The 25,912-nt window shown below is 36.1% G+C and overlaps 10 protein-coding genes, 14 long non-coding RNA genes and 4 other non-coding genes across 28 annotated transcripts, besides 2 other annotated features; 12 read left to right on the top strand and 16 right to left on the bottom strand.

Annotated features, from left to right (window-relative positions):
* Positions 1-111: 111 nt before the first annotated feature.
* SPOM_SPNCRNA.6359 lies at positions 112-526 on the bottom strand. The gene has a single exon (NR_195708.1). It is a non-coding gene; the product is annotated as a non-coding RNA (long non-coding RNA).
* Positions 527-1,049: 523 nt separating this feature from the next.
* SPOM_SPNCRNA.1650 lies at positions 1,050-1,891 on the bottom strand. The gene has a single exon (NR_150546.1). It is a non-coding gene; the product is annotated as a snoRNA primary transcript (small nucleolar RNA).
* Positions 1,090-1,162, bottom strand: snoR68. Its single transcript, NR_197135.1, has one exon. It is a non-coding gene; the product is annotated as a small nucleolar RNA R68 (small nucleolar RNA).
* Positions 1,364-1,602, top strand: SPOM_SPNCRNA.6358. Its single transcript, NR_195707.1, has one exon. It is a non-coding gene; the product is annotated as a non-coding RNA (long non-coding RNA).
* On the top strand, positions 1,698-3,751 carry sec9 (protein transport protein). The gene has a single exon (NM_001022565.3). It carries the CDS (start codon positions 1,991-1,993, stop codon positions 3,248-3,250), a length of 1,260 nt encoding a protein of 419 aa, NP_596643.1. The 5' UTR covers positions 1,698-1,990; the 3' UTR covers positions 3,251-3,751.
* A 284-nt stretch (positions 3,752-4,035) lies between these two features.
* On the bottom strand, positions 4,036-5,209 carry thi2 (thiazole biosynthetic enzyme). Its single transcript, NM_001022564.3, has one exon. It carries the CDS (start codon positions 5,159-5,161, stop codon positions 4,175-4,177), a length of 987 nt encoding a protein of 328 aa, NP_596642.1. The 5' UTR covers positions 5,162-5,209; the 3' UTR covers positions 4,036-4,174.
* SPOM_SPNCRNA.6357 lies at positions 4,318-5,548 on the top strand. Its single transcript, NR_195706.1, has one exon. It is a non-coding gene; the product is annotated as a non-coding RNA (long non-coding RNA).
* Positions 5,549-5,734: 186 nt separating this feature from the next.
* On the top strand, positions 5,735-6,279 carry SPOM_SPNCRNA.6356. Its single transcript, NR_195705.1, has one exon. It is a non-coding gene; the product is annotated as a non-coding RNA (long non-coding RNA).
* Positions 6,280-6,437: 158 nt separating this feature from the next.
* SPOM_SPBTRNAASP.04 lies at positions 6,438-6,508 on the bottom strand. The gene has a single exon. It is a non-coding gene; the product is annotated as a tRNA-Asp (tRNA).
* Positions 6,505-7,356: a sequence feature (RNA overlapping with rRNA (SPOM_SPNCRNA.6355) was converted to a misc_feature.).
* SPOM_SPRRNA.36 lies at positions 7,028-7,157 on the bottom strand. The gene has a single exon (NR_151422.1). It is a non-coding gene; the product is annotated as a 5S ribosomal RNA (ribosomal RNA).
* Positions 7,357-7,794: 438 nt separating the features above from the next.
* SPOM_SPNCRNA.6354 lies at positions 7,795-8,216 on the bottom strand. The gene has a single exon (NR_195704.1). It is a non-coding gene; the product is annotated as a non-coding RNA (long non-coding RNA).
* tda1 (threonine ammonia-lyase) lies at positions 8,069-10,305 on the top strand (the record flags this gene model as incomplete). Its single annotated transcript, NM_001022563.3, has 1 exon — positions 8,069-10,305. The coding sequence occupies one exon, from the start codon at positions 8,069-8,071 to the stop codon at positions 9,869-9,871; it is 1,803 nt and encodes a 600-aa protein (NP_596641.1). The 3' UTR covers positions 9,872-10,305.
* SPOM_SPNCRNA.6353 lies at positions 8,408-8,824 on the bottom strand. The gene has a single exon (NR_195703.1). It is a non-coding gene; the product is annotated as a non-coding RNA (long non-coding RNA).
* SPOM_SPNCRNA.6352 lies at positions 8,941-9,480 on the bottom strand. Its single transcript, NR_195702.1, has one exon. It is a non-coding gene; the product is annotated as a non-coding RNA (long non-coding RNA).
* On the bottom strand, positions 9,592-9,924 carry SPOM_SPNCRNA.6351. The gene has a single exon (NR_195701.1). It is a non-coding gene; the product is annotated as a non-coding RNA (long non-coding RNA).
* On the bottom strand, positions 10,164-10,651 carry dpm3 (dolichol-phosphate mannosyltransferase subunit 3). The gene is made up of 2 exons (NM_001022562.3): positions 10,376-10,651; positions 10,164-10,310 (listed from the first exon to the last, which is right to left on the bottom strand). Exons 1-2 carry the CDS (start codon positions 10,589-10,591, stop codon positions 10,254-10,256), a joined length of 273 nt encoding a protein of 90 aa, NP_596640.1. The 5' UTR covers positions 10,592-10,651; the 3' UTR covers positions 10,164-10,253.
* A 224-nt stretch (positions 10,652-10,875) lies between these two features.
* Positions 10,876-11,773, top strand: prl20. Its single transcript, NR_150545.1, has one exon. It is a non-coding gene; the product is annotated as a non-coding RNA, LTR associated (long non-coding RNA).
* Positions 10,997-11,076: an LONG TERMINAL REPEAT.
* Positions 11,774-11,840: 67 nt separating the features above from the next.
* SPOM_SPNCRNA.545 lies at positions 11,841-12,347 on the bottom strand. Its single transcript, NR_150917.1, has one exon. It is a non-coding gene; the product is annotated as a non-coding RNA (long non-coding RNA).
* Positions 12,348-12,470: 123 nt separating this feature from the next.
* Positions 12,471-15,240, top strand: egt1 (ergothioneine biosynthesis protein Egt1). The gene has a single exon (NM_001022560.4). The coding sequence runs from the start codon at positions 12,622-12,624 to the stop codon at positions 14,941-14,943; it is 2,322 nt and encodes a 773-aa protein (NP_596639.2). The 5' UTR covers positions 12,471-12,621; the 3' UTR covers positions 14,944-15,240.
* On the bottom strand, positions 13,426-17,569 carry ppr1 (PPR repeat-containing protein Ppr1). Its single transcript, NM_001022559.3, has one exon. It carries the CDS (start codon positions 17,310-17,312, stop codon positions 15,219-15,221), a length of 2,094 nt encoding a protein of 697 aa, NP_596638.1. The 5' UTR covers positions 17,313-17,569; the 3' UTR covers positions 13,426-15,218.
* SPOM_SPNCRNA.6350 lies at positions 15,294-15,718 on the top strand. The gene has a single exon (NR_195700.1). It is a non-coding gene; the product is annotated as a non-coding RNA (long non-coding RNA).
* Positions 17,038-17,262, top strand: SPOM_SPNCRNA.6349. Its single transcript, NR_195699.1, has one exon. It is a non-coding gene; the product is annotated as a non-coding RNA (long non-coding RNA).
* On the top strand, positions 17,555-19,158 carry SPOM_SPNCRNA.6348. The gene has a single exon (NR_195698.1). It is a non-coding gene; the product is annotated as a non-coding RNA (long non-coding RNA).
* SPOM_SPBC1604.03C (uncharacterized protein) lies at positions 17,636-18,765 on the bottom strand. Its single transcript, NM_001022558.3, has one exon. The coding sequence runs from the start codon at positions 18,719-18,721 to the stop codon at positions 17,729-17,731; it is 993 nt and encodes a 330-aa protein (NP_596637.1). The 5' UTR covers positions 18,722-18,765; the 3' UTR covers positions 17,636-17,728.
* A 1,019-nt stretch (positions 19,159-20,177) lies between the features above and the next one.
* On the bottom strand, positions 20,178-22,520 carry SPOM_SPNCRNA.1648. The gene has a single exon (NR_150544.1). It is a non-coding gene; the product is annotated as a non-coding RNA (long non-coding RNA).
* Positions 20,235-21,781, top strand: SPOM_SPBC1604.04 (thiamine pyrophosphate transporter). The gene is made up of 3 exons (NM_001022557.3): positions 20,235-20,516; positions 20,563-21,252; positions 21,346-21,781. The coding sequence occupies exons 1-3, from the start codon at positions 20,425-20,427 to the stop codon at positions 21,413-21,415; spliced, it is 852 nt and encodes a 283-aa protein (NP_596636.2). The 5' UTR covers positions 20,235-20,424; the 3' UTR covers positions 21,416-21,781.
* pgi1 (glucose-6-phosphate isomerase) lies at positions 22,155-24,076 on the top strand. The gene has a single exon (NM_001022556.3). It carries the CDS (start codon positions 22,281-22,283, stop codon positions 23,931-23,933), a length of 1,653 nt encoding a protein of 550 aa, NP_596635.1. The 5' UTR covers positions 22,155-22,280; the 3' UTR covers positions 23,934-24,076.
* On the bottom strand, positions 24,061-25,675 carry noc4 (Mak21 family protein). The gene has a single exon (NM_001022555.3). It carries the CDS (start codon positions 25,660-25,662, stop codon positions 24,205-24,207), a length of 1,458 nt encoding a protein of 485 aa, NP_596634.1. The 5' UTR covers positions 25,663-25,675; the 3' UTR covers positions 24,061-24,204.
* Positions 25,676-25,912: the final 237 nt, after the last annotated feature.

Raw genomic sequence — 25,912 nt, 5'->3', positions numbered from 1 at the left:
TTGTCGCCCTGTAAGCGTAAACTAATATGGTTGAGGTATCATTATTATTTCACACAAGTAAACTTAGCGAACATTCGCTAAAAGATAATGTTGATTTTGCTTTAAAAGCAGTCAAATAAAAAAAATACATTTTTAATTAATCATGATTCCAGTCATCAAATATGCAAGAAAGTATTTTATTTGAAACTTCAAAACTTGATATTCTTATAGTTTTAAAGAATTCATTTGTATTAGTTTTGTGCTGAGATTGTAAAGCAGCTTATTACTTTTATCGTTGAAGCGTTTAAAAGATCATTGTTTATTCCAGCAAATAGTTAAGGAAAATTAATTAAAGGCAGACAAATCGAGCTTCCCTTTTATGTGGTTTACAATGTTAATTATGCGATTAAGACCTTTATTCCACATGAGTTTGAGTATTTAAGTATGTGTCAGAAGCTTACAAAAGCATACTAAAGTAAAAGAAAAATCATGTACTTTAGCAATTTGTATATTCCTATGATACTATGCTGCGAACATAATTATCATGTGATTCAATTTTTTGAAATCCCCAATATGAACCAGAAATGTAGCTTAATGTTGTATGTTGATGTGATCACATAATTAAGAAACAACTTAATTTTGTTCATATAAAATCGGTTGCAAAAAAAAGGAAAGCGTTTAACAATTATCCTTTAAAGACACTAGCAAACTGCCACTTTAGAAGCAAAAAATAATAAACCATTATCATTTAACATTATGAAAGCAGAAGTTACTTTGGAACAGCTTTAACTCAATTAGTTTTTACTCTGTCAACAGTGTAATAATTTCAATACTTTATACTAATGTTTTAAATTAATTAAAACTAAATCTCGGTCACTTTTACCAAAGTAAAAATAGGAGATACTATGTCGTAAATCGGGGCATCTTCAAAAAATATACAAATATCATTATAAAACAAAATTTCAAAATTTAACGAAACAAAATCTCCACCTTACTAAATTAGTCCATCGGAAAGACAGAAAAATGAAGGATAGTTGGAAAACTATTTTACAGACATACAAAGGGTCTTTGTAATTATTGAGAGTAAAAAATATATATTTACTTCTGTGGCATCAGAAAGATAACGCATAAATTTTTATTCAACAATTTTTTTCAGATAAAAATATATGTTCTCATCATATGCCTGAATTAATGAAAATTTCAGGATGTGTTTATATAGTTTTTCTGAATCTGACGAGATACACAAACACTTGCTTTAAACTCTATCATTTATAAATTAGAAAAACACAAAATATTTTGAATTATTCATTTAAAGGATGTAAAATTTTGACTGTTCGCAAATTTCAAAAATAATTGTAATTTCCACTAATGGTAAGCAAACTATGCTAAATGTACTTCGAAAGCTTTCGTACTCTAAAAATAGAATGGCCCAATAACATTGATATAAAGTGCTAGTCAAAAAGAAAACAACACTAGCGTATGGCTCCATTGTTTAAATTCTATGATGAAAAGTAGAAAGATTGCTTTCTTAAAAAACGCCAACGTAGAACCCAATATGGCATGGATACTTTCAGAAAATTACTGGATTGAGTTTAAGCAAGAGAGTCAGTCGGCAGCCGACTGTTCATAAAGTCTTGGTAATTTAAATATATTTGTTTTGAAATTTAACGCGACATAGCGTAGAGTAGTTAATGTTCCGGAAATTGATTACAGTGCTTACCGTTTGCCATAATTTGTGCTCGGAAGCTTTGTTTGGTTCTGCAAGTTATTTATTTCATAATAATTTATGGGATTTTAAAGAGGAAGGTGATTAACTTGCCGCCATTTCGTAAAGCAAGCAATTGCATTTCTTGGTTAGTAGCATACTAACCCTTAATTATTCTACAATTTGTATTGAGAAACCCTACATCTGACGATTAAATTTTGTAACTCAATCGAACTATCTGCAACTTAAAACTTTTGCTTACGCCACCCTTCTCGACTCATCTTGGTGTGCACTTTAAGTTAAAGAATGAAGAAGCTGTTTAAAAAGAAGAAGGGTGTTAGCCCGCACATGTATATGCTTCCCGAGGAATCCAACTCCAATACGGCAACCAATGCTCCCTCATATTCGGTCGGTGGAACCACGGCTAATTCATATTCTTCCAATAGTTATAACGACAATAACAACAGCAATAGTACATATGGCTCATCCAACAATTATGGAAATTATGGTTCCTCCAACAATTATGGGAGCTACGGTGCCTCTAACACCTATGGAAGCAATGGTTCTTCCAACAATTATGGAAACTACGGTGCAACAAATTCCAATGGAGATGCTGGGTATTCCATTACTCCAATTCGTAATGACCCCTACGCTAGAAAAGACATGCCACCAATGAAATCTTCTGCTGCAGTTACGGAGAGGCCCAGCATGCATCGTTCTGCTCCCAGTCAAGACACTTTAGATCTCAAAAAACAGGAATTGTTCGCAGGAGCACGTATCCAAAACGATGATGAGTCCACAACGGATACTATTCCCCACAATGATGATGGTACTGAAGGAGATGAATATGGCGAAGGATACCGTGATGGATATGAGGAGGATCAAGAAGTCGAGGCCATCAAACAAAAGATTCAATTTGTCAAACAGGATAGTTTGTCAAGTACGAGAAATGCTTTGCTTATGGCAGGAAATGCCGAACAAATGGGTCTAGCTACGTTAGCCAATTTGGGAGAGCAAACCGAGAAAATTGCCACTGCTGAAAAAGAGTTGGATATTTCAAAAATACATGCTAAAAGGGCAGAAGAACAAGCTCGGGAACTGAAAACGCTTAATCGAAGCATGTTTGCTATTCATGTGCCAAAACCATGGGGAAAGGCAAAGAGAGTCGCTGCTGAAGAAGCTCGTTTGGCCGCAAAAAGAGATGCTGAACGTCAAGATGAAATGCTGAATCGCCAATTCGCATATCGATCTCAGAAACGCATAGATCAGGCTATGAAAGACAACATGAAATCAAATAAAAAGAAGGGTGACTCAAAGGGTGTTTCCATTTTAGAGCGTTCTCATTACCAGTTTGAGCCAGATGCCGAGGATGATGCTATGGAGAAGGAGATTGATGGCAATTTGGACCAAATAGGAGCACTGGCAACTCGATTGAAAGGTTTAGCTTATGCAACAGGACAAGAAATTGATTCACAAAACGCTCGTCTTGGTTCTATTCATGATAAAAGTGATCGCCTCGATACTGATGTATATCTGAACGTTGAACGACTTCGCCATATCCATTGATTTTTTTTAAACCACCAATCGTCTGTATTAGCTCTTTCTTGCTATCTGAATATTGTGCTGTCCTTTTATAATTTTTTAATCCAATACCATTCGCGGTAGCCTATTCGTGTTGCAAGTAACTATTGCAAACTAATTAGATGTTGCAGCTTTGATAGTGGTATTGACTGTTAGTTTTTATTCTATTTTTTTGTGCTGAGTACGAAATGAAGTGAATCCATATCACATAGGCATTTTCGATTTCCATGTTTTTGAGCTATTTCGGTATGCATTAATGATTTGTCAATCGATGGCAGTTTCTTTATTTCATTGCTCGCCAATGTCAAGTCAATTTTAATAGACATTTTTAACCTATATCATCGAAACCTTTATACGCAGCAATATCAGAGTAGATGTATATGATGCATCCAATTTAAAGCATGTGTCCTTACGATTATACTATCAATAGTTTTTTTAACCGGTTTAAATGCAATTAATACAATCAATATGACAATGTAAACCGTTAATAATTTGTTAGAGAGTTTTACTAATTTCCAATAATTTAGGGCAAATGGTTGAACATGAAAGTACTTTGATATCTTCCCTATAGAAATAGCCTTTTATTATTTAATTTGTTAGTTCATCCAATATAAAATATTATATTAAGCGATCTGTGAAATTGAGAAGATAACGCAAGATCTCGCTTACAGTTTACTCTAAACTGTTGTGATATTTCGTTAGCCAATTATATTGTACAAAACTACGTGAAAAGGCATAAAACTCATAGCTAACCAAAACTACGAGAAAAGCAGGTTTATTCTGTTAAGTAAATGTATTTGAATCTCTTTGAGTATAAGTAAATTGCATTAAAAAACGTTGTAGTAATGGTAAAATCAATGACTAAAACAAATGTAGAAATATCAAAAGGTTGCTAGTACACTATTTTCTTTACAAGTACTTTTCATTAACAGCCTTACGTTCATCAAAAATAGCAAGAGCTTCTTGAGCAGCTTTGATGCCGCTAAACATCATACCACCGAAGGTTGGTCCCATACGGTTGGCACCATCAAATTCAGAAAGCTCCATACCTCCAACAATCATTCCTGGAAAAACTTCACGAGTTCCCTTTACAATAAGGTCCTCAGCACGGTTCATATCTAAAGGACGCATGTCGTGAAGGTTAGAAACAAGTTGAGCACTGGCAAGGCGCTTGACACAGAAAGCGCCGAATGGACCATCATGACCAGTAGCAGAAACAACCAAATGGGCATTAATAGTGTTTGGGTCCATGCAAGATTGAAGACCGTGATTCAAGGAAACAAGGGTCCAATTTGTAACAACACCGGCAATGCGTTGCTTACCATCTTTTCCTTCCTTAACAATCAAATCTTCAACAGCAGTGGCATTGAAAAGTTTGACATTAGGAAGTGCCAAAGTACGGGCCATAACAGTGCTGGTGAAAAGAGCGGCATGTTTGACCACAACATAATCACCCTCATCTTCGTAAGGAACACCAATTTCATTTAAGAAAAGATCAGCTGGCTTACGAACAACCATTGCACTAAAAAGCTGACCACCAAGCCAAGCACCACCACCTGGAGCAACACTAGCCTCGATGATAGCAATCTTCAAATCAGGGCGGCGAGTTCCAATGTAGTAAGCTGCAGTAAGTCCTGCAGAACCAGCTCCAACAATAACAATGTCGGATTCAGCATATTTATCCAAGTCGCTGAAATAGCGACGAGTCATAGCACGGCTTACAGTGCTTTCACGAATAGGAGCAAAGCTAAATGACTCGTCCAAAGAGTAAGTAGGGTAAGCCTTTGATAAAGCACCCATTTCACTTTTCACTACAGTGTTATGAGCAGTCTTTTCAACTGGCAAGTCAGTCTTGAAGGCAGTTTGGGGTGTAACGACAGCAGTAGCAGGGGCCATTTTGAAACTTAAGAATAATATTCAGAACCGATAGTGGAATGTTCAATTGATGCTGAAACATGCTATGAGCCCCCTTTATATATCAAAATTCTTACCATCTTTCGACTTTCATTTTTGTGACTACAAACAAACTTGCCTTTGGCTGCCGGGTTCATAACTCCGTAGTATCAAATTTCGGTTACATATTTCCAGTTTCGGTTGCAAATTAGTGGATCTGATTTTTTAAGCTTTTCTGGTCATTTTATATAAATCTTTGCATAGAAATAGTGTAGTCTGATGATATGACACAAGCATTAATATTGAACAGAGATCGAATTTTAAAGACAATTAGCGTCAAAAAAATTAATTTTTTAATGTTAGACTTAAGATCAATAGTACCACAAAAGTTTAGAGACTTTTCTAACATAAAATTGCCATATTTCAAATTTGATAAAAGTGTTTCGGACTCGGAAGCTTGCAAGTATGGCGAGTATTGGGTTGCATTCGTAAGTGTAATTGATACATGATAAATATCTGAATATGCAGCTATTATTTGCTGATTTTGTTCGCATCCAAGTAACTGATCGGCGGCGATGAATTACAGATGGCGTCTTCAAATTAAAAATAAAAGCCTCATCACAGTAACTACCCGTCATTAAAGATTACAATCTCATTGGAAAGTAAAAAAAGAGCCAGGTGATACGGATAGACATCAATACATCTCCCTTTTTGATTGAAGACAGACTTGGGTGTTTCGTTAGATAGTTCATCGTGATTTCCAAGCCAATGACTTTTTGACTGTTATAGCAACTAACAGGTTATTAATGTAACTTTGGCTTATATATAAAATCATATCCAATGGCTCACCAACTAAGGATGGATGCTATTATACAAAGCATTTGCATAGTCTTCAAATAAATATAAATTGAAGGGTTGAAAGGTCAGCTGATGATGAAAAAAAGATACCTTGATTTTCTAAAACTCAACTTCAATCGATATAACATTCTTATGTTTCGATTAAGCCAGTTTAGATGGTGGTAAAGACATAGCATGCCATCATAATCGAGAGCTTTTAAGCTCGGAGTCTTAATGAACACATAACTTATTGTTATTAATGAAACATATTCATTATTCAATATATGAGATATTTTGCAGCAATGTATACAACCTTCCAAGAAGGTTTATTGTATTTGCTTCTTCGACTCATTAAGGTTCGATAGTAAAATTTTACTAGCATATCCTCATTATTATCCTCTTTTGTTAAATATGGTAATTTAAAAAATATTTTAGTTAAAAACTCTCCCTCCGGGATTCGAACCCGGGCTGCAAGCGTGACAGGCTTGTGTACTACCCCTATACTAAAGGAGATTATTGTGAGGATTACTAATTTGCAAAATATAATTGTCGTGTACTTTGTGTTGCATGAGCAACTTAAATAGTTTAGTCAGTTTTTGAAGGCTTCGGATACAGTGAAGAAAGAAGGTAAGAATTTATCTCTAAAATTACTTTCTTTGGTCTTCTTCCCTACACGTCTCGCATGTATTATATTTATCTGTAACGATGAAGATTGAAGAGATTGTGATTAATTTCATTTTTTGTTGTAGGCTGCGATAATTCAAAAGTTGAAAGACAATGGAATTCAATAGTTACAGCCATTGATGGCTGATTTCGTCAATTGAAATTTTTGGCAGCACTTTCATAGCTGTGTTTCTTTACCTTTACTAAATATACCGTAAAATAGCTTTTAGTGTAAAAATGTTAATAGAATTCGGGCTAATGCGATTGAGTACGAAATTAAAATAAGAATGACAAATGTTGTTGAGCTAAATAGCACAAACCCAATGAGTGCATTAAAAAGTAGAGAATTAATAATATTGTTTTGGAATTTAAAAAAAAGAAGCCTACAGCACCCCGGATTCCCATGTTGTCTCCAACCATAGTACTAACGAGGCCCTCAGACGCTTAACTGCAGTGATCGGACGGGAACTGGTGTTTTCGCCTAGGTATGGCCGTAGACGACTTGTTCTTATAATTGCACTATATATATTATTCCAATATAAAAGAGATACTCTAATGTTATATACTAAACTCTTTTGTCAATGAACTGTAAAATTTTTAATATCCATATTCTTATACTTTGCACGAGATGTACAATTATTGAAATCTTGTCTGTACGAATTTAATTTAGGAAATATTTTAAAAAAGCTAGCCAAATTGGTTTTGAATTATTTTAATATTCGGATATTGGTTGTTTTGCTAAAGTGTTTTATATCATTTAAAATTAAAAAAAAAAATAGAAAAAGTTTCAAAAATAGCTTTGAAATTCTCTCAGCTTGTTAAAATACTATGAAAAAATAATAATAATTTTTTGAATTATTTATTTGCTAAATTCCTTTTGTGTTTGTAATATAATTTTATATACTGGATCTACTTAACAGCTTTGCCTCCGTTTGTTGTATTAATATTCTAATGTTTACCTCTTTATCTCAGATTAAAAAAGAAGTAATGGGACAACTATTTTTTTTTTTCAGTTATCACTGGTGAAATCTAATCAATGCATTTCATACAATTCGTAAAGTATAGAATATATTATTAAACAATCTTATATTCATTACAAAAACTTTTTGCCATGTAGCTTTTTCAACATTCGACTTATTCAATGTATCTCTTTCCTTAAGCTTTGATTTTAATGCTGAAAAAAATCCGTATCTTATTAAAAAATAAAATAAAATTAAAGATTTCTGTGATATTTAGATACATAACTATTCGGCCTTCGTGTATAACAACCCCATATTGTTCGCTTCGTTATCTCGTTATTCACCCGTCGAAAATGGTAGCATCAAATATATTTTGTGACCTTCACCAAACTCATATAATTCCACAAGGATTTTGCTTTTGCTTAATCCAGAAGGGATCAATTCACTGTGAATGACTGGAACGAGTTTTTACACTTCGGTACTCAGATTGGGACGATTGGCTCAACAGGGCCTAAAATTCCAATCTGTAAAACATATTCGTCCATCATGTTTTTCATCTTTTGGATTACAAGCTAAACGTTGGAACTCTACTCAACAAAATGATAGTTCTATTGATTGTTTAGAACCTAAGCTGCAAGGAATTATTGAAGACAATATTTCTCCCTCGACGGCACAAAAAGAAATATCAGACATCAAGTTTAATATTCCAAAGGAAATGCTTCTTCCAGATGGAACTCCTGATTATTTACGTTTGACTCTCACGTCTAACGTGTATGAAGTTATCAAGGAGACTCCTCTTACAAAGGGTGTTGTCATTTCTGAAAGTACCGGTGTTCCAGTCTACTTAAAACGTGAAGATCTCACTCCTGTGTTTTCATTTAAAATTCGAGGGGCTCATAATAAAATGGCTTCTCTTGATAAGCAGTCATTGAAAAATGGAGTCATTGCTTGTTCCGCTGGCAATCACGCCCAGGGTGTTGCTTACTCCGCTAGGACTCTTGGTGTAAAAGCTACCATTGTTATGCCTCAGAATACTCCTGAAATCAAATGGAGGAACGTTAAGAGATTGGGCGCTAATGTTCTCTTACATGGAGCTAATTTTGACATTGCTAAAGCAGAATGTGCACGTTTGGCTAAAGAGCAAAATCTCGAAGTTATTCATCCCTTTGACGATCCTTATGTAATTGCTGGACAAGGAACCATTGGACTTGAAATTCTTCATCAAATAGATCTTCGCAAGCTGGATGCTATTTACTGCGCTGTTGGCGGTGGTGGTTTAATTGCTGGAATAGCTACTTACGTTAAGCGTATTGCTCCCCATGTTAAGGTCATTGGTGTCGAGACATTTGACGCTGATGCTTTAAAAAAGTCTTTGAAGGACAAAAAGCGGGTAACCCTTAAGGAAGTTGGCTTATTCGCTGATGGAACTGCTGTGAAACTTGTTGGAGAGGAAACCTTCCGTCTTGTCTCCAAGAATATTGACGATGTAGTTCTTGTTGACAAAGATGAGATTTGTGCAGCCATTAAGGATGTTTTTTTGGATACCCGTTCAGTGGTCGAACCATCAGGAGCTATGGCTGTTGCTGGTATGAAGCGTTATGTCGCTAAACACAAGCCTAAAAATCCCAATGCTGCTCAGGTTTGCATCTTAAGTGGTGCCAATATGGACTTTGATCGCCTTAGATTTATTGCTGAGCGTGCTGATCTTGGTTTGAACAAGGAAGTATTCTTGAGTGTCACTATTCCTGAGCGCCCTGGTTCATTTGAAGCCCTACACAACATTATTACTCCACGTAGTATTACCGAATTTTCTTATCGTTACGATAATGATGACTATGCTAACATTTACACATCGTTTGTGGTAAAGGACCGTGCAACTGAATTGCCTTTGATTCTTCAACAAATCTCTGAGCAAAATATGGTTGCAGAAGATATCAGCGATAATGAACTTGCTAAAACTCATGCCCGTTATCTTATTGGAGGAAAATCATCTGTTTCAAAAGAGCGTTTGTACCGATTGGATTTCCCTGAACGCCCTGGAGCTTTATGTAAGTTTTTGAGGAGTATAAAGGAAGTTTGCAGCATTTCCCTTTTCCATTATCGTAATTGTGGTGGAGATATAGCTAGTGTGCTTGCTGGCCTTAGAGTTTTTGATGGCCAAGTGGAAAAACTTCATTCAGTTTTGGAAGAGATTGGATACAACTGGGTGGACGAAACAAATAATCCCGTTTACTTGCGCTATCTTCGTAAATAGACGGCTCGCCATCTTTGAATCCTATAGACGCTTTCAGCGAGACGAATGTTAAAAATTTTGCTATTTGAAATCTCAAAATTTTGTTATTCGAAACCTCAAAATTTTGTTAGGTAGTCTGGATTTTTTTACATTCCCTGCTTTCCTTTTTTTTTCTTTTGATCAAATGCGTTTAGCCTTTAGTAAGGCTAAGAATGTATCATCAACATTGTAATATATCCTACTATTTACTTTTTTTGTTCCATTGGGATTAGAACATCTTTGTTTTATATTACCATTTCTAGAAAAAATGTATCTTTATTCTCAATTCATTAATAAATACATTGTGGACTTTATTGGGAAAATTTAGATTCATATTAATAATATTTTCTATTATTCTGCTCCTTTAGTCTTCAATAGTCATACCCTTGGACCTTAAAGCATCCTGTGCTTCTTTTATATCCTAATTTTGTTAATAAACGTTCTTTGGCCAACTTTTCCGGAACATCATCATGCAAGTATACATACCTTTACCAAATCAACATAAGCTTCTGGTTTGTCATTAGTAGTAGCGACATTGTATAACAAAGTGATTCCCAAATAGCTGCCGAAAGCCAAAATGAACAAGTAGGGAGTATAAGGGCGAAGAGTCGACCAAGGCTCTTCCAAATCAAATAGGTAAGTTACTCGATACAATATGGTCAGTGAAACATAATAAAGGATAACTTTGTGAATCCTTTGCATCTTGATTAGGTTTTCAACAAATAAGAAATAGAAAAAACAAGGATGAAGAAACTGGTGAACGGATTGAATACGTTAGTGCTAGTAAGCTTTTGTATATACGAAATTGTAAGCGAGAATTGAGAGTTAGCTCTGTGTAATGCTCTATTCTTAATTTACTACAGTGCAACGGTATTCATTAAAAGTTTAGATTCTTAATAGGTATAGCCGAAGCTAAGTCGTCTTGAGACTTTTGAGACCCCCACAGTACTGATCCGCCACTGACCTAGCTTCTTGCAAATCGGCAACTGCTTTCGAAAACCTAGCACGTTAAGTCCAGCTACGATTACTGCTGAGACGTTAGTATGTTCAATTGCGGCGAGTTTCTAGTAATTGTAATAATAATGGAAGTATATTTTTATTGCAGTCATAGATTATATGTTATTACAAGAAGAAACTCACCGCAATTCGACGTATCGTTTTTTTGAATGACAATTGTGTAGCTGGCAATGACTGAGCTTACTGTAATTCTTCATATATGTATGTATCTACATATACATATACATATATATATATGTTTCGGAAGCTTTACATGTTCCGAGTCAGTAATTAAATAAGTCGCTAAGTGACTTAACTCCACTACTTTGCACGGAAAACTCTCTAGGTGTTTACTCTAACGAGTCGCTTATAATGTAATGGAGTTTCTTCTATTTCCGTTCCGCTGTGGATTTGCATGCGTTGCAATGCGTAGCTAATAATTGCTAGACGTAGAGACATATACTATGTAAATCAATTATTACCCATTCAATGTAAACTTAAGATTATGTGAAATACTCGTATCATTCTAATACAAAATTAGTCTGTAGAATATCTACTTAATTTCTTATGCGAGCTCAAATGACTAGCGTATAAGACAATTGTTTGTGAAAATAGGTGCTCTGCAGTATGCACTCATATCAGTCAAACTAATATTGGAGATACTGTAGGAGCATGTTTATATAATCCAATTTACTACAATTTACCATAATCCATATCAATTCTACTTGTCCTTTTTTATTCACTGTCCTAAAAGTTTACAAAACTCCAGTGTACATACACCAATTCGGTTAGATGAATCAAAGGGTACACAACTACTTGAAATAGTTAAAGAAATCGAATGAAATCATAGTATTTTAAAAAGGCATTATAATCTTTGACTGTACATTGTTTAACGAACTCAACATCACCAAGACGTTGATAATTTCCCAACAATATTCGTAACAATGCGCAAGGTCCTAATTATGTGACTAAGCAAAGAAAAGTACCTATAATATTATACAAAGCAATGGGTGTTAATTATATAGTTGAAAGTGGAGCAAGCGCCGATGAGACTCATTCATCCTTTCCAACCTCTAATATGTAACAATATTGAGAAATCTAATTTTCCATTGAGCCAAATTTGTTTTTTTTTTGTTTTTGTTTTTTTAATGTTTCTTTTCAAGTGTATGCGATGTATCTTTTACTCAACCCCATTCAATTGAGTTGGTTTTGCGATGTGCCTTTGATATAGCAATAATTATTGCCGCAGAATCCCTGTTACCCGGCTAGGTTGTAGGATTCTCCAGTTGTAGGGATTCTTTAATTTTATTTGGTTTCAATAAAACCAAGACAAAGGAGTTGCAAATCACGATTGACTCCTTTGACCACGTTTTCGAAGATGTCTGATCTCATTAGGGATGTGCTTACTTGTTAGCTCGTCCAGATCGTCTCACGACGATGAATGTTGTTTCTTTGTTTAATACTGCAGCATTCATTACTTTCCGATATTTTTGGAAAGGGTAAACAAAGATGTTTGTGTACTAACATGACGCATCTTTTAGTCACCTGTTTTATGTCACCAAAATACAGAATTATATAACTCTCTAAACACATACTACTATCCATTATTTTAAATAATTAAGTGAAGAGACTGTTCAAGTTCTGTTTCATTGAACGTGACTAATTCATACGATTGGCACTTGACGTTTGGGAACACAAAAAGCAAGCATAAGCATTGAGACGCTGTTTAATAGAAAATGACAGAAATAGAAAACATTGGCGCATTAGAAGTTCTCTTCTCTCCTGAATCCATCGAGCAGAGCCTCAAACGGTGTCAACTCCCCTCCACTTTATTATACGATGAAAAAGGTTTACGACTGTTTGATGAGATTACGAATTTAAAAGAATACTACCTGTATGAAAGTGAGCTTGATATTCTGAAGAAGTTCAGCGATTCCATTGCCAACCAGTTACTGTCTCCAGATCTTCCTAACACGGTTATAGAATTAGGGTGTGGAAATATGCGCAAAACAAAACTTCTTTTAGATGCGTTTGAAAAGAAGGGCTGTGATGTGCATTTTTACGCCCTTGACCTTAATGAAGCCGAGTTGCAAAAAGGACTGCAGGAGCTTCGTCAAACTACCAATTATCAGCATGTTAAGGTGTCTGGTATTTGCGGTTGCTTTGAAAGATTGCTACAATGTTTGGACAGGTTTCGTAGTGAGCCCAATAGTCGAATTAGCATGTTGTACTTGGGTGCTTCGATTGGTAATTTTGATAGGAAATCCGCAGCATCATTTTTACGTTCGTTTGCCAGTCGTTTGAATATTCATGACAACCTTTTAATCTCCTTCGATCATAGAAACAAGGCTGAGCTAGTCCAACTAGCTTACGATGATCCTTATCGTATTACTGAAAAGTTTGAAAAGAATATTTTGGCTAGTGTCAATGCGGTTTTTGGTGAAAACCTTTTCGACGAAAATGATTGGGAATATAAAAGTGTCTACGATGAAGATCTCGGTGTTCATAGGGCCTACTTACAAGCCAAAAATGAAGTTACTGTTATTAAGGGTCCAATGTTTTTTCAATTTAAACCTAGTCATTTAATTTTGATCGAAGAAAGTTGGAAGAATAGCGATCAAGAATGTCGTCAAATCATTGAGAAAGGTGATTTTAAATTAGTCTCTAAGTATGAAAGTACGATTGCAGATTACTCGACCTATGTTATTACCAAACAATTTCCTGCTATGCTTCAACTCCCTCTTCAGCCTTGTCCTTCGTTAGCAGAATGGGATGCTCTACGCAAAGTATGGCTTTTTATTACAAATAAATTGCTTAACAAAGATAACATGTACACCGCATGGATTCCTTTGAGACATCCTCCAATTTTTTACATCGGACATGTCCCTGTTTTTAATGATATTTATCTCACAAAGATTGTCAAAAACAAAGCAACTGCTAACAAAAAACATTTTTGGGAATGGTTTCAACGTGGTATAGATCCGGACATTGAAGATCCCTCCAAGTGCCATTGGCATTCTGAAGTTCCTGAAAGCTGGCCTTCTCCTGACCAACTTCGTGAATATGAGAAAGAGTCTTGGGAATATCATATTGTAAAGTTGTGCAAAGCAATGGATGAATTGTCTACTTCTGAAAAGAGAATTCTCTGGCTTTGTTACGAACATGTAGCCATGCATGTGGAGACAACTCTTTACATCTACGTACAGTCATTTCAAAATGCAAACCAGACTGTATCAATTTGCGGATCACTTCCTGAACCAGCTGAAAAACTTACGAAAGCTCCGTTATGGGTGAATGTACCTGAAACGGAAATTGCAGTTGGTATGCCCTTGACAACACAATACACGAGTGTTGGATCAAATTTGCAATCATCCGATCTTAGTGCCCATGAAAATACAGATGAACTTTTTTATTTTGCGTGGGATAATGAGAAACCAATGAGGAAGAAACTGGTTTCTAGCTTTTCTATTGCCAATCGTCCAATTTCTAACGGTGAATATTTAGATTTTATCAATAAAAAGTCAAAAACAGAAAGGGTGTATCCAAAGCAATGGGCGGAGATTGATGGAACGCTTTACATACGAACCATGTACGGCTTATTACCCCTTGACGACTACTTGGGTTGGCCTGTTATGACTTCATACGACGATCTAAACAATTATGCGAGCTCCCAAGGATGCAGACTACCAACTGAGGATGAACTGAACTGTTTTTACGATCGGGTTCTCGAGAGAACTGATGAGCCTTATGTTAGTACCGAAGGAAAGGCAACTGGTTTTCAACAATTGCACCCTTTAGCCCTAAGTGATAATTCAAGTAATCAAATATTCACAGGAGCATGGGAATGGACAAGTACAGTTCTGGAGAAGCACGAGGATTTTGAACCTGAAGAGCTTTATCCAGATTATACACGAGATTTCTTTGATGGAAAGCATAATGTCGTTTTGGGTGGTAGCTTTGCTACGGCTACGCGCATTTCAAATAGAAGAAGCTTCAGGAACTTTTACCAAGCTGGCTATAAATATGCATGGATTGGAGCTAGACTAGTCAAAAACTAATTTAGCATACATACTACAATAGCATCGTCAAGATATGAAACTTTCATTAACGTTGAATTTTTTTTCGTGATGTGTTAACTATGGTTTTAAATCACTGTGCAACGGTGAAATTTTTAATTTAATCATTATAGCTGAAGAAGGATATGTACGATATTCCAAGAATGTAGAAATTAAATAAGTACCAGCTAAAATATAGCATGGATATACAATCCATATTAAGCGGTAATATAGACAAGATAGAAGTCCTACTACAACCGTCGACGATCTGATTTTAATTATGAAATGACATTTCCCAAGTGGCTTTGATGCAGTAACACTCTACTAAATATTGAACGGAACTTTGCATCTTCGTTGTAGAGTTTGACCTTCTCTGTGCGATTTAAAGTTCTAGACGGAAACGCACGTAAAATAGCCTTTTTTCTCAACCTATCCAAAAGGACTCTTTTGTATCCATTGTTTTCGCGGATTTGTATGCGGTACAAAGTAGCAGCCAAACGTCGTAGTAATGAAGCATTATTCGATTGTAAAAGATTATTGGTATGTTGTATTAAAGATTTAAAGTCATTAAGACGATAATAACACCAACAAATTAAAATCTGAGAACGAAATGAAAAGTGACTATCATCAACATCCGATACCTTAAATGAGTATAATAGAGCGCTTTGGAACAACCGCCTAGAAAACAGCCATTCTGCGAGAGCTAGAGTAAAAGATTTTGAATATGCTGAAGGATTGCGTTGAAATGAGACAAGCAATTGCTCAATTTTTTCAGATGTGGATTGTAACACAGAAAATGATTTAGAAAATAAAATCAATTTGATTGCGGGAGAAGATCCACACATTGAAGGGTATTTTGATTGCACTTTGCGAATGGCAGAAGAAGTAGTTTCGGCAGAAGTGAACTTCAGCAAGTTAGAAATAAAAACATCAAACAGTTCGTTAGGCGGTCTTGTGCCTGCATTAATGGTAATCGTATAAAAAAAGTTGATAGCTTCGGTTATTCTTTTGTTGACGAAAAGCCAATTAAGATAACTCAAACCTACGTTCCAGTCGCAACCCGAATCTTTTAAAGTTGAAATAGCTAAATGAATTTTTGAATGAAGTAAAGGATAGCGAAAGACAAGGCTCTGAACCTCCCGAAGGAAATGTAATGAGACGGTTTTTGGTAAGTGAAAATTTGAATAAAGCCAATTAATGAGTTCTCGCATTTTTGGAGAAGGTTTATATTCATTCAAATATTCGGATATTATGAGCATTGATTCCAAGTCAGGTTTTATTTGTTGCTCAATAAGTTTTGTGATATGTTCTGAAGAGAAGGTAGATATTTTTTCATCCATTGCATGATATAAATTTAACCGCAAAAGTTGATTCAATGTACTTACTGAAAAATTTACATTGTAATCAGTCATAAACGAAAGTAATTTTTTGAATCCTTGAAAATCACCTCCAACGGCGTAAAATTTAAGGATTGCCGAAAAAAAAACATCACTGGAAAGTGAATCAATTTTGTTTTTAACATAACTATATGCCAGTTTCTCCGCTTCTTCAAAATTTCCAAACTTCATGAACGACTCTATTAAAACTCTGTAAGTGAAAGGACGCCATGTCAATTTACTTTGCATAAACAAATCATAAGTCTTTTCAAAAAACCAAAAATTCTTTTGGGAAGCAAAAGCCACAAGTAAAATTTCAAAAGTTTCAGCGTTAGGTGACAGACCAGCAGAAGATATACGCGTAAAGGTTAACCAAAGAACTACCGGAGATGACTTTGAAAAGGAAAGCCAAGACAACCAATAATTGTAATCTATAAGCTCTTTGGGAGAATTTTCAAAACATGTTAATGCAACGTTATGACCATAGTTCACACAGCCAGTTGCATATGAAAGAAAAACTCGGCAAAGTTCAGCTGGCAACTTTGGACATAGCTGACTCAAAATAATAAATGTCTTTTTAATCCTCAAAGGTTGGCATAATTTCTCATAAGCAGAACAAGCTATTATGCAACAGTCGATGAAATCCTGATTGCGTATCCAGGATTCTTCATACTTCCATAAATTTTTTCGAAACAAGCTTACGGCTTCCCTGTACTTTTTACGAGAAAATGACTTTTTCATGCTGGTATTAAGGCTATTAAGCAATGAAGCCGACATGTGCGACGATTGCTTTGGCATAGATTTTAAAGAAAATGAAGGGAAGAACTTATCTTCGGGGGCCTGAAACTTTGAAATCATCGAAACATTATTTTTGGCAGCAGTACTTGAATGCCTTAACATAGGAAATTGTGTCAAGCAACTGAAAACTCTTTGATAAGACAGCCCATTATGATTAAGAGTGACATGGAGGGCTACATAATGAGCCCTTTTCAGCATATGCAAAGAAACTAATGAAATAGCAGCTGCATAAACTACTAGAAATATTATATATAAATAAAAGGTAATAACCTATGGTTGGTAGATAACCGCTAGCTGAGCGTTAGACGAAGCAAAAAATATTGAGGGTACCAAATTTTGTCTGCAACCAGGCTAAAGAGAGGGGGGTTTTATGGGTTAACAAAAACTAAACTAAAACGATAAAATGCGATGATAAAAGCACGACACCGGCAATGTCTAGCTTCTCTGTGCTTTGTGAATAAAAGGAGTCAACACAACGAGAGCTGTTCGGGTTACTTCCCAACGAGGGCTTACAAATTTGATAGTGCATATAACGAGACATTTAGTAATATTCATTAAGTCTACTCAATTAACAAAAAAATGCTAAACAAATGTAATATAAACTTAAGTAAATGCTAACGGGGAGCTGGAGCGGCATTATACAAAGGACCGATAGCTGGCCCATTAGTAGAAGGATGATCGAATGCACGAAAGGTTTCATAAGTGCTGTTGAATGGCAGAGCAGCCAAGTGTTGCCAATTATCAGTAACTAAAGGAAAGGAGAAGAAAGAAGGGAGAGTCTGAAAAGAGACCAAAAATTGTGAAGCAAGACGAGAAATAAAAAAAGATCCAAAACTTTCAGTAAAATAGGCATCTATGTAGTCAACAGCAGAAGACGCCAGATACGCAGTATAATACTTTAGGAAATCTTTTTTCACCAAATGCTCAAAGGCAGACTTTAAAGTGTAGGTAGAGACGGAAAATGGATCAGGAATTGCATTTTTAAGAAGAGATTCTTCAATAATGTAGAGAAGCTCTTTAAGAGAAATACCCTCATCGTCAACTATGGTACAAAAAACACTAGGCAAGGTAGGGATTGGATTAATACTAGTATCCTCTGTTGTAAAACAAGCAGCAGTAGCAAAACAATCAATGAGAACCTCTTGAATATTAAGACTGAGACCAACGGCTAGATTAGCAAGTGGTGTACAACTATCGTAACACAGACCTTTGATATATTCAGGGTTGCGACTTAAAGTTTGCCAAACTAACTCATGGAGGTTGTAGCGTGCATCATGAACAAGCCTATCTCCATAGAATAGTACAAATGGTTCAATAAACTTTGGATGACCTATGTGAGTTTTGTATGTGGATACATCGATTTCGTATGTATCTAGACCTTTGTGTGTCTGCGGTACTAATAACGGAATGGCTTTGTCAAAAAAATCAACAAAATCGTCGTCTTTGTACTTTCCATACAAACATCCTAACAGTAAAAGAGGTACAGCGTTTATACGGTTCTTTTCATCAACTGGTCGAAATCGTGTGTGATTAGCACGAAACAAAGGAACAATTCTCTTCCTCCTAACTTCTATTGGCGTTTTAGGTGTCGAAAGAATGGCTCCCATTTTTGAGTCAAAAAATTTAAATCAACTATTTTTATGCTTTTTTCAGGCCTAGAGACGATCGTTAAATGCAGTTCATCTAACCCTATAGTGAAACACAACGAGCTAGGGGGTACAGAAGATAATAAGAGGAATTTATATGTAATTGGTAGAGGTATTTGATGGTTTATCATTTTCATGAATTGATAGATAGTTATATCAGTAATGTAAAGTCATTACTTAGAGCAATGGTTTAGCTAAAGACCATTCACCTTTGATAAACGTCAAGTCGAGTATGAATACATCTAAAGCCTTCTTCATTTTTTCTAGTAATTGAAGAAGCTTTTACGATAAATTTGTTTGATGTGCAATTAACATAAATCGCTTTAATTGTTTAAAAGTGCATGACAAGAAAGGAGTGTATGCGACAAGTGTTGAAACCTCGCACTCATAGTTGCATATATACAGAGAAACTAATATAAATAATAAAATTTTTATTTTTTAATTGCTTTTTTATAGTTTTTTTTTTATGGCGCTACCAAAAAATAGAGAGTAATGATTTAAACATTTTAGTTATCAGATGTCTACTGTAAATAAAACGTGGGAAGGAAGGGAAAATCTACGCATATTTGCTTTGTCAACAGAAGAGCTATAAGTGTTCCAAAAGTAAAAAATTAATAAATTTTCATTTCATTTCGTTGTGGTATTTGATGGATTACTTTTATACATCCTGCACATTACCATCTCAGCTGTCTTATGTTGTAATATGAACGTATTGATGTTGTATGGAATGCACTAAATTGAGAATGCCTAACGAACAGAATGGGGTAAACGAGAAACCAAAAGGCGATTGTTCTTGAAATTTGTAGCATGTTCTAACATTTTATCCGTACGGACACGAAATTGACCATACATTTATTATTAAAAAAATAACAGATTATAATATCTCAAAAAGTTATTTATATAGCAAAATAGCTATTTTATTGTGAAACAATTAAATTATGTAAGCGGAATCTTGCGTTTAAAAATCCATTTCGTTCCTCAAGACTGAAATATTAAGCGATAACATTCTTTTGAACATAAGAAAACAGAAGATGAAAGTAGCAGACATCAGTACTAACTAATTTAACAACTACATGTTCTTGTTTTTAGTCATATCCAGCTGTTGCGTACAAACTCTAGTAGTAATTTGTACCGACTATTGTATTCAATGATAGCACGAATACAAAGCAGGATTGACAAATTCTTTGAAGCTCAATAAATTACTTGAGTTATTTCAAAGTTGCTTTACTATGGCTTTAAGTGTTCAGTTAAAGGAAGGAAACTTTGGGATTTCCTTGCATGGCTTTTAAATAAATTGCAGATTTTTAAAAAGATCGTTTAACAGCCAAAGACTTTTTTTTACATAATTTCGTCCGTATACATTGATTTTTTTTTTAGTTTTACAACTGTGAACTACACTTGATCCGGCATCTTACATCCGGTAAGTTAATTAATCAATATTCTATATTAACTGAGATGTGTGCTCAAAAAGTCTAATCGGAAAAGCCGCAAACAGTATTTGTTCGTGTAATTCGGTGGGCGAAATTTTTGAACTCCCATTACACTTATACGTGAATACAAAATACCCGAGATTGTAGTTAAACCAACAGTTATAAGATTTAAACAAATCTTACGCCTCCGGCTTTGTAATAATTAATTGCCGATTGTAGAAACAAACACTATCGATGGGCCTTGCAAAGCAAAAGGACTCGCAAGAGTTTGCCCAACCTGTTTGGCATTACACTTTGGCTGGTGGCATTTCATCCGTAATTTGTCGGTATGGCTAAGTGGCAGGGAAATAGTCAATTAACGATTTAAACTAGATTTATGATAGCACCATTTGATGTGATAAAAATTCGTATGCAAATTACCCAGTCTTCGTTGAGGCCGGTCTTTAAAGAGACTGTTCAGAAGGAAGGCGTACGAGCTTTGTGGAGAGGAAACGTGGTTGCTGAACTGCTTTACTTAGTATATGGTGCTGCCGAATTTGTGGCTTTTTCAAAGTTAAAACATTTAACAGAGAATCTCGCTATGAATGACCATGCAGTCAACTTTCTGTGTGGAACTTCAGCAGGAATTTTTGCTACACTCACGTCCTATCCACTTGATACAATGCGTACAAAGTTTGCTTCTTACGCCAAGACACCTCATATGCTTCCTGCTACGAAAAAAATTTACGCAGAAGCAGGCATCAAAGGTTTTTTTCCAGGACTCAAATTCTCCGTCATCCAAATCGGTCCTTACGCAGGATGCTTCTTCATGTTTTATAGAGCATCAGAGGCCGTCTTGTCGCCTCTGGGTCTTGCGCTCAGCTCTACCTTGAGTGGGGTCATCGCCGGCGCTGGATCAAAAGCTATCATGTTTCCGGTCGACACCGTAGTAAAAACTTTACAAACCTTCCCCTCAAACTATAAATCGTTTAAAGATTGCTTCCTTTCCATCTATCGTAACTCTGGAATCAAAGGACTGTATAGAGGTTTATCAGTCAGCATGCTTAAAGTTGCGCCTGGAAGGTACGAATGTTTATGGTTATCGTGCCATTTTTATTATTCTATTATCTATTTGTTAAACTCTATGTTTTATTTACTGACATTTTATTCTCTTAGAGCAATTACTATGCTTATATACGAACAAACTCTACAGGGACTTCGCACACTGTCCTCTCCGGAAGCTTAATTTAAGTTCCATTTCACTCTTCGCACACAATTATGCTGCAAATTTTTTCTTTCCTTCTTGGAAAATGGATCTGACGACGAAAATACATTAAATTAGAAGAAACGGACATTTTGGGAATTTCAACACTTGCAGCTAGCAACGAAAATTGGTAAGGCGACTGATGCTAACTGCAAATTCGGTTTTAATAAGTTTAGAAGATTAATAGACAAGAGTTTTTGATCCGGGACGTTAAGGTTTAATAACTCGATTACTTTGACTAGATTCTTATTTCTCATCCGATTCCGATTACTTCCGCTATTAAGCAATATTTACATTCTCACCTAACCGATGTCAGATCAGTTTCGATCCTTTAGAAGCGCTTGCCATTAGTTATTTTCTTCTTTCGTTCAATACAAAGTATATAGGAATCCGCACATGCATATGTACATTATACTGAGGTAGTTGCACATTTTATCCCATATATTGTTTAAGCTCTCTCACCTGTAGAATGGCATAGCGTAGCGTTCATAATCATGCTGAACCTTGAAAACATCAACGTTTGCTTGCATTGTTTAAAGAAATTGCGGTGAGAATCGTTAATGCTATATACAGTAGTGACGATACAGTTTTTGCTAAGGTTGGGGTTCTTATTCCGCGAAGCAACTAGAAATACTTAGCGATTGTACGCATAAATTGTATGAGGTCACGTGCCCTAGTGTTTCGGGACTATATATAGGAACAGGTTGATCATCCCTTCGCCGAACACTAACATCGTACAAAATCATCACAAGATCTTACAAGCAAAGAGCACTGGGTGTTATTGTTTTATATTTGATCTGTAATTTTTGAGAAGTAGATTTTCCTTTCATTTCCATAATATACAGACATGTCTTTTAGCTTAGCTTCTACTCTTCCTGCATGGCAGGCCGTTCAAACCCATTATGAGTCCGTTGGTAAGCATCTCGTCCTCAAGGAATTGTTCGCCAAGGATTCATCCCGTTTTGAGAAATTTTCTTTTACTTTTAACGGATTAAAAGAAGAAGATGGACCTATCTTGTTCGATTTCTCCAAGAACTTGATCACCGAAGAGACCGTTGAGCTTTTGGTTAAATTAGCCAAAGAAGCCAATGTTGAGGGTCTTCGTGATGCTTTATTTGCTGGTGAGCACATCAACTTTACCGAAGACCGTGCCGTCTTTCACCCCGCTCTTCGCAACGTTTCCGAGAAGCCCATGAAAGTTAACGGTCAAGACGTTATGCCCGGTGTCAGAAAGGTTTTGAGACACATGAAGGAATTCTCCGATGCCGTTCGCAGTGGTGCCTGGAAGGGTTACACTGGTAAGCCCATCAAGTCTATCGTCAACGTCGGTATCGGTGGTAGCGACTTGGGCCCCGTTATGGTTACCGAGGCTTTGAAGCCTTATGGTCAAGAAAACTTAGAGCTCCATTTTGTCTCCAATATTGACGGAACCCATCTTGCTGAGGCTTTGAAGAAGTGCGATCCTGAGACTACCCTTTTCTTGATCGCCTCTAAAACTTTTACTACTGCTGAAACTTGCACCAACGCCAAGTCTGCTAAGGATTGGTTTTTGGCCTCTGCCAAGGATCCTTCTCATGTTGCTAAGCATTTCGTTGCTTTGTCTACCAACGAAAAGGAGGTTACCGCTTTTGGCATCAGTGCTCAAAACATGTTTGAGTTTAGCGACTGGGTAGGTGGTCGTTACTCCGTTTGGAGCGCCATTGGTTTGAGCGTTGCTCTTTATATTGGTTATGAAAACTTTGAGGCTTTCCTCAGCGGTGCCCACGCCATGGATGAGTATTTCTGCAGTACTCCTTTAGAGAAGAACATTCCTGCTTTGGCCGCTTTGATTTCCATTTGGTACTCTGACTTCTTTGGAGCTCAGACTCATTTGGTTGCTCCCTATGATCAATATTTACACCGTTTCCCTGCCTACTTACAACAATTGAGTATGGAGTCTAACGGTAAGGCCATCACTCGTTCTGGCGATATGGTTAACTACACAACTGGCAAAATCCTTTGGGGTGAGCCTGGTACCAACTCTCAACACTCATTCTTCCAATTAATCCATCAAGGTACCAAATTGATTCCCGCCGATTTCTTGATTCCCATTGAATCTCACAACCCTATTGATAACAACAAGCATCATCGTATGTTGTTCTCAAACTTTGCCGCTCAAACCGAGGCTTTGATGCTTGGTAAGACTCCTGCTGAAGTTAAGGCTGAGGGTACTCCCGATGAGATTGTTCCCCACAAGACTTTTGTTGGTAACCGTCCTAGCAACTCTATTATTGCTAAGAAGATCACTCCTGCTTCCTTGGGTGCTCTCATTGCTTTCTATGAGTGGGTTACCTTCACCGAAGGTGCTGTTTGGAACATTAACTCCTTTGACCAATTCGGTGTTGAGCTCGGCAAGAAGCTTGCTAAGAATGTCTTGGCTCAGCTCGAGACTAAGGGTGATGTTGAGAACCATGACTCTAGTACTAATGGTTTGATCAACCTTTTCAAGAATGGATTTTAGATTAGTCCATTAATCTGTGGTGCATGAGTTTGTTTACGATTTATTTAGCCTTTTAATGATACTGTTTTGAAAGGTTTATACTCTAGAATTACTTTGTATCCTTTTCATCTTTTTACTTTTATAACAAAGCACTTTATTTCATATTGCCGAGGAGTATTTAAGTAGTTGTAACTATTGGTATTTACAGCTTAAAATACGCATGAATTTATAAAATTTTAATTCACCTTTTATATTTTATCCGTTGCATGTAACCCAATACTATATACACAGTCTAAATCCATGATTTTTCGAGACCAGATGCTAATGTGCGCTTCTCAAACTCTATAGGTGGTTCATTCTTCAATGGCCTACGGAGTTCAGCATCGCACATAGTGGCATATCCATGGTCAAGAAAATCCTCTAACTCATAGCGAGGCTTCGTAAACTTTTGACTCATAATGCTGGCCAAACTAGCTATGTTGGAATAATAATGATTTTGTAACGTACTTAGCTCCCACAACGATGATTCGATAGCGCCAGTAAGCAAAGGATCTGGCTGGTCAAAATCGAAGGAATCCCCGGATTCAGCAGAAGAACGGTGTAACATCTGCATGCAGGTCGGGTGTCTCTGAAGACAGTTGTAAATAAATGGGATCACTATGGCAATCGCTCCTGGTGGAGCCGTTAAAGCAAGGCGAGCAAGCCGTTTTATAAACGAGGCTATCAATGTTGCGGGAAGATGGGTTGACGAAAGAAATAAATCCAATAAACGAAAAAATCTCGACCTTGTCTTTAAATACAGTAAATTTCTATCTAACAAAGCGTATAGCTTTGGATAAAACAATGGATAGTCAAGATTATGACTTATCATCAGAGTGAAAAGACCGTTTAAAGCCAATAAAGATACGGCGTGATGGGAATTATAAGCATCGGTAAGAAAGTCCATAAGAAGGTTTGGTTTTTGAAGGAAAGGAATTACCCGTTTATGGATAACGTTCAAAACCTGTTTATACAGATTTACGCTTAGTGGGAGTGATAAAGCTGAGAGCCAAGACTCTTGGAAAGCACGTTTAATGGATGATGTTTCAGTGGAGCTTGGAGAGGGTTCATCCGCCCAAGAAGATGTAGAGGAAGAAGGCAATGGAGACGGGATGGCTGAAAGAATTCGAATAGTGTTAAAGGCCACAATGTCTAAATTAGCCATGGGATCATCTGTTTTAGAACTTTCAATTAACGATGAGATAACCTTCTTAGAATTTTTGTAAAAAAAGAACCGTACATCATCATAGGGGACCAAATAGGAAGTGACAAAATCTTTAATGCAGATGTCAGAAAGCTGACTTGAAGAAAGCAGTTCCAAACAAAACCTTATGTAAAATTGATTTCTAAATGTACCATTTTCGTCCATTTGAGATTCTGCTTTGCAAAGACGCATTGTCATTGTCAAAAACGAAACTTGCAAAGCTTCCACATTAGCCATTGAAAAAATCTCAGTTAATTTTTCAGTATAATTGATATAATTGTCGCAAACCCAATTCTTCACTTGAGCATTTGCGGAAGAATCGTCTTCTTTTGGTCTTTTTAACAATCCATTCCGTGAAAGGTAGCAATATACACGACACAAGGCTGCGGCTGCATCGTTAACCTCATCGATAGAATGATTCGATAAATCTATATAATCAAATAGTACCAAAATGTTGTTCAAATTCTTCCTTGATTTATATATCTCATTTTCGAGATCCTTTATCATTTTGGTGCTGGACAAATCTTTGCTTCTGTCTCTATACAAATAAAACCTGAAGCAATTACCGTACTTTGTAAAATTATATACTGCCTTCCTTGTATATCACTATCCGTCAACTGTGTTTTATCGTTTGAACTTCCTTTTTAACAATACCGAAATGATTTATGTGGTAATTGCTCGTTAATTCCTTATAATCGTGACTTTATCAATGGAGCTCAATTGAATATACACAACTCAATTCAGTCATAAACTGTGC

The sequence above is a fragment of the Schizosaccharomyces pombe genome, assembly GCF_000002945.2.
Source record: "Schizosaccharomyces pombe strain 972h- genome assembly, chromosome: II".
Lineage (NCBI taxonomy): Eukaryota > Fungi > Ascomycota > Schizosaccharomycetes > Schizosaccharomycetales > Schizosaccharomycetaceae > Schizosaccharomyces > Schizosaccharomyces pombe.
Note: the sequence above shows the minus strand (reverse complement) of the source record. Positions and strands in the feature narration are given on the sequence as shown.

Excerpts from the sequence above, each read along its gene's own strand:
- SPOM_SPBC1604.04 (NM_001022557.3), top strand. The coding sequence starts at position 20,425 with ATGGGCCTTGCAAAGCAAAAGGACTCGCAAGAGTTTGCCCAACCTGTT. Across the intron at positions 20,517-20,562 it reads ATTTCATCCGTAATTTGTCG|ATTTATGATAGCACCATTTG; the intron begins GTATGGCTAAGT and ends GATTTAAACTAG. Across the intron at positions 21,253-21,345 it reads CTTAAAGTTGCGCCTGGAAG|AGCAATTACTATGCTTATAT; the intron begins GTACGAATGTTT and ends TTATTCTCTTAG.
- egt1 (NM_001022560.4), top strand. The coding sequence starts at position 12,622 with ATGACAGAAATAGAAAACATTGGCGCATTAGAAGTTCTCTTCTCTCCT.
- SPOM_SPBC1604.03C (NM_001022558.3), bottom strand. The coding sequence starts at position 18,721 with ATGGGAGCCATTCTTTCGACACCTAAAACGCCAATAGAAGTTAGGAGG.
- dpm3 (NM_001022562.3), bottom strand. The coding sequence starts at position 10,591 with ATGCAAAGGATTCACAAAGTTATCCTTTATTATGTTTCACTGACCATA. Across the intron at positions 10,311-10,375 it reads CTTATGTTGATTTGGTAAAG|GATATAAAAGAAGCACAGGA; the intron begins GTATGTATACTT and ends TAACAAAATTAG.
- sec9 (NM_001022565.3), top strand. The coding sequence starts at position 1,991 with ATGAAGAAGCTGTTTAAAAAGAAGAAGGGTGTTAGCCCGCACATGTAT.
- thi2 (NM_001022564.3), bottom strand. The coding sequence starts at position 5,161 with ATGGCCCCTGCTACTGCTGTCGTTACACCCCAAACTGCCTTCAAGACT.
- pgi1 (NM_001022556.3), top strand. The coding sequence starts at position 22,281 with ATGTCTTTTAGCTTAGCTTCTACTCTTCCTGCATGGCAGGCCGTTCAA.
- noc4 (NM_001022555.3), bottom strand. The coding sequence starts at position 25,662 with ATGATAAAGGATCTCGAAAATGAGATATATAAATCAAGGAAGAATTTG.
- ppr1 (NM_001022559.3), bottom strand. The coding sequence starts at position 17,312 with ATGCTGAAAAGGGCTCATTATGTAGCCCTCCATGTCACTCTTAATCAT.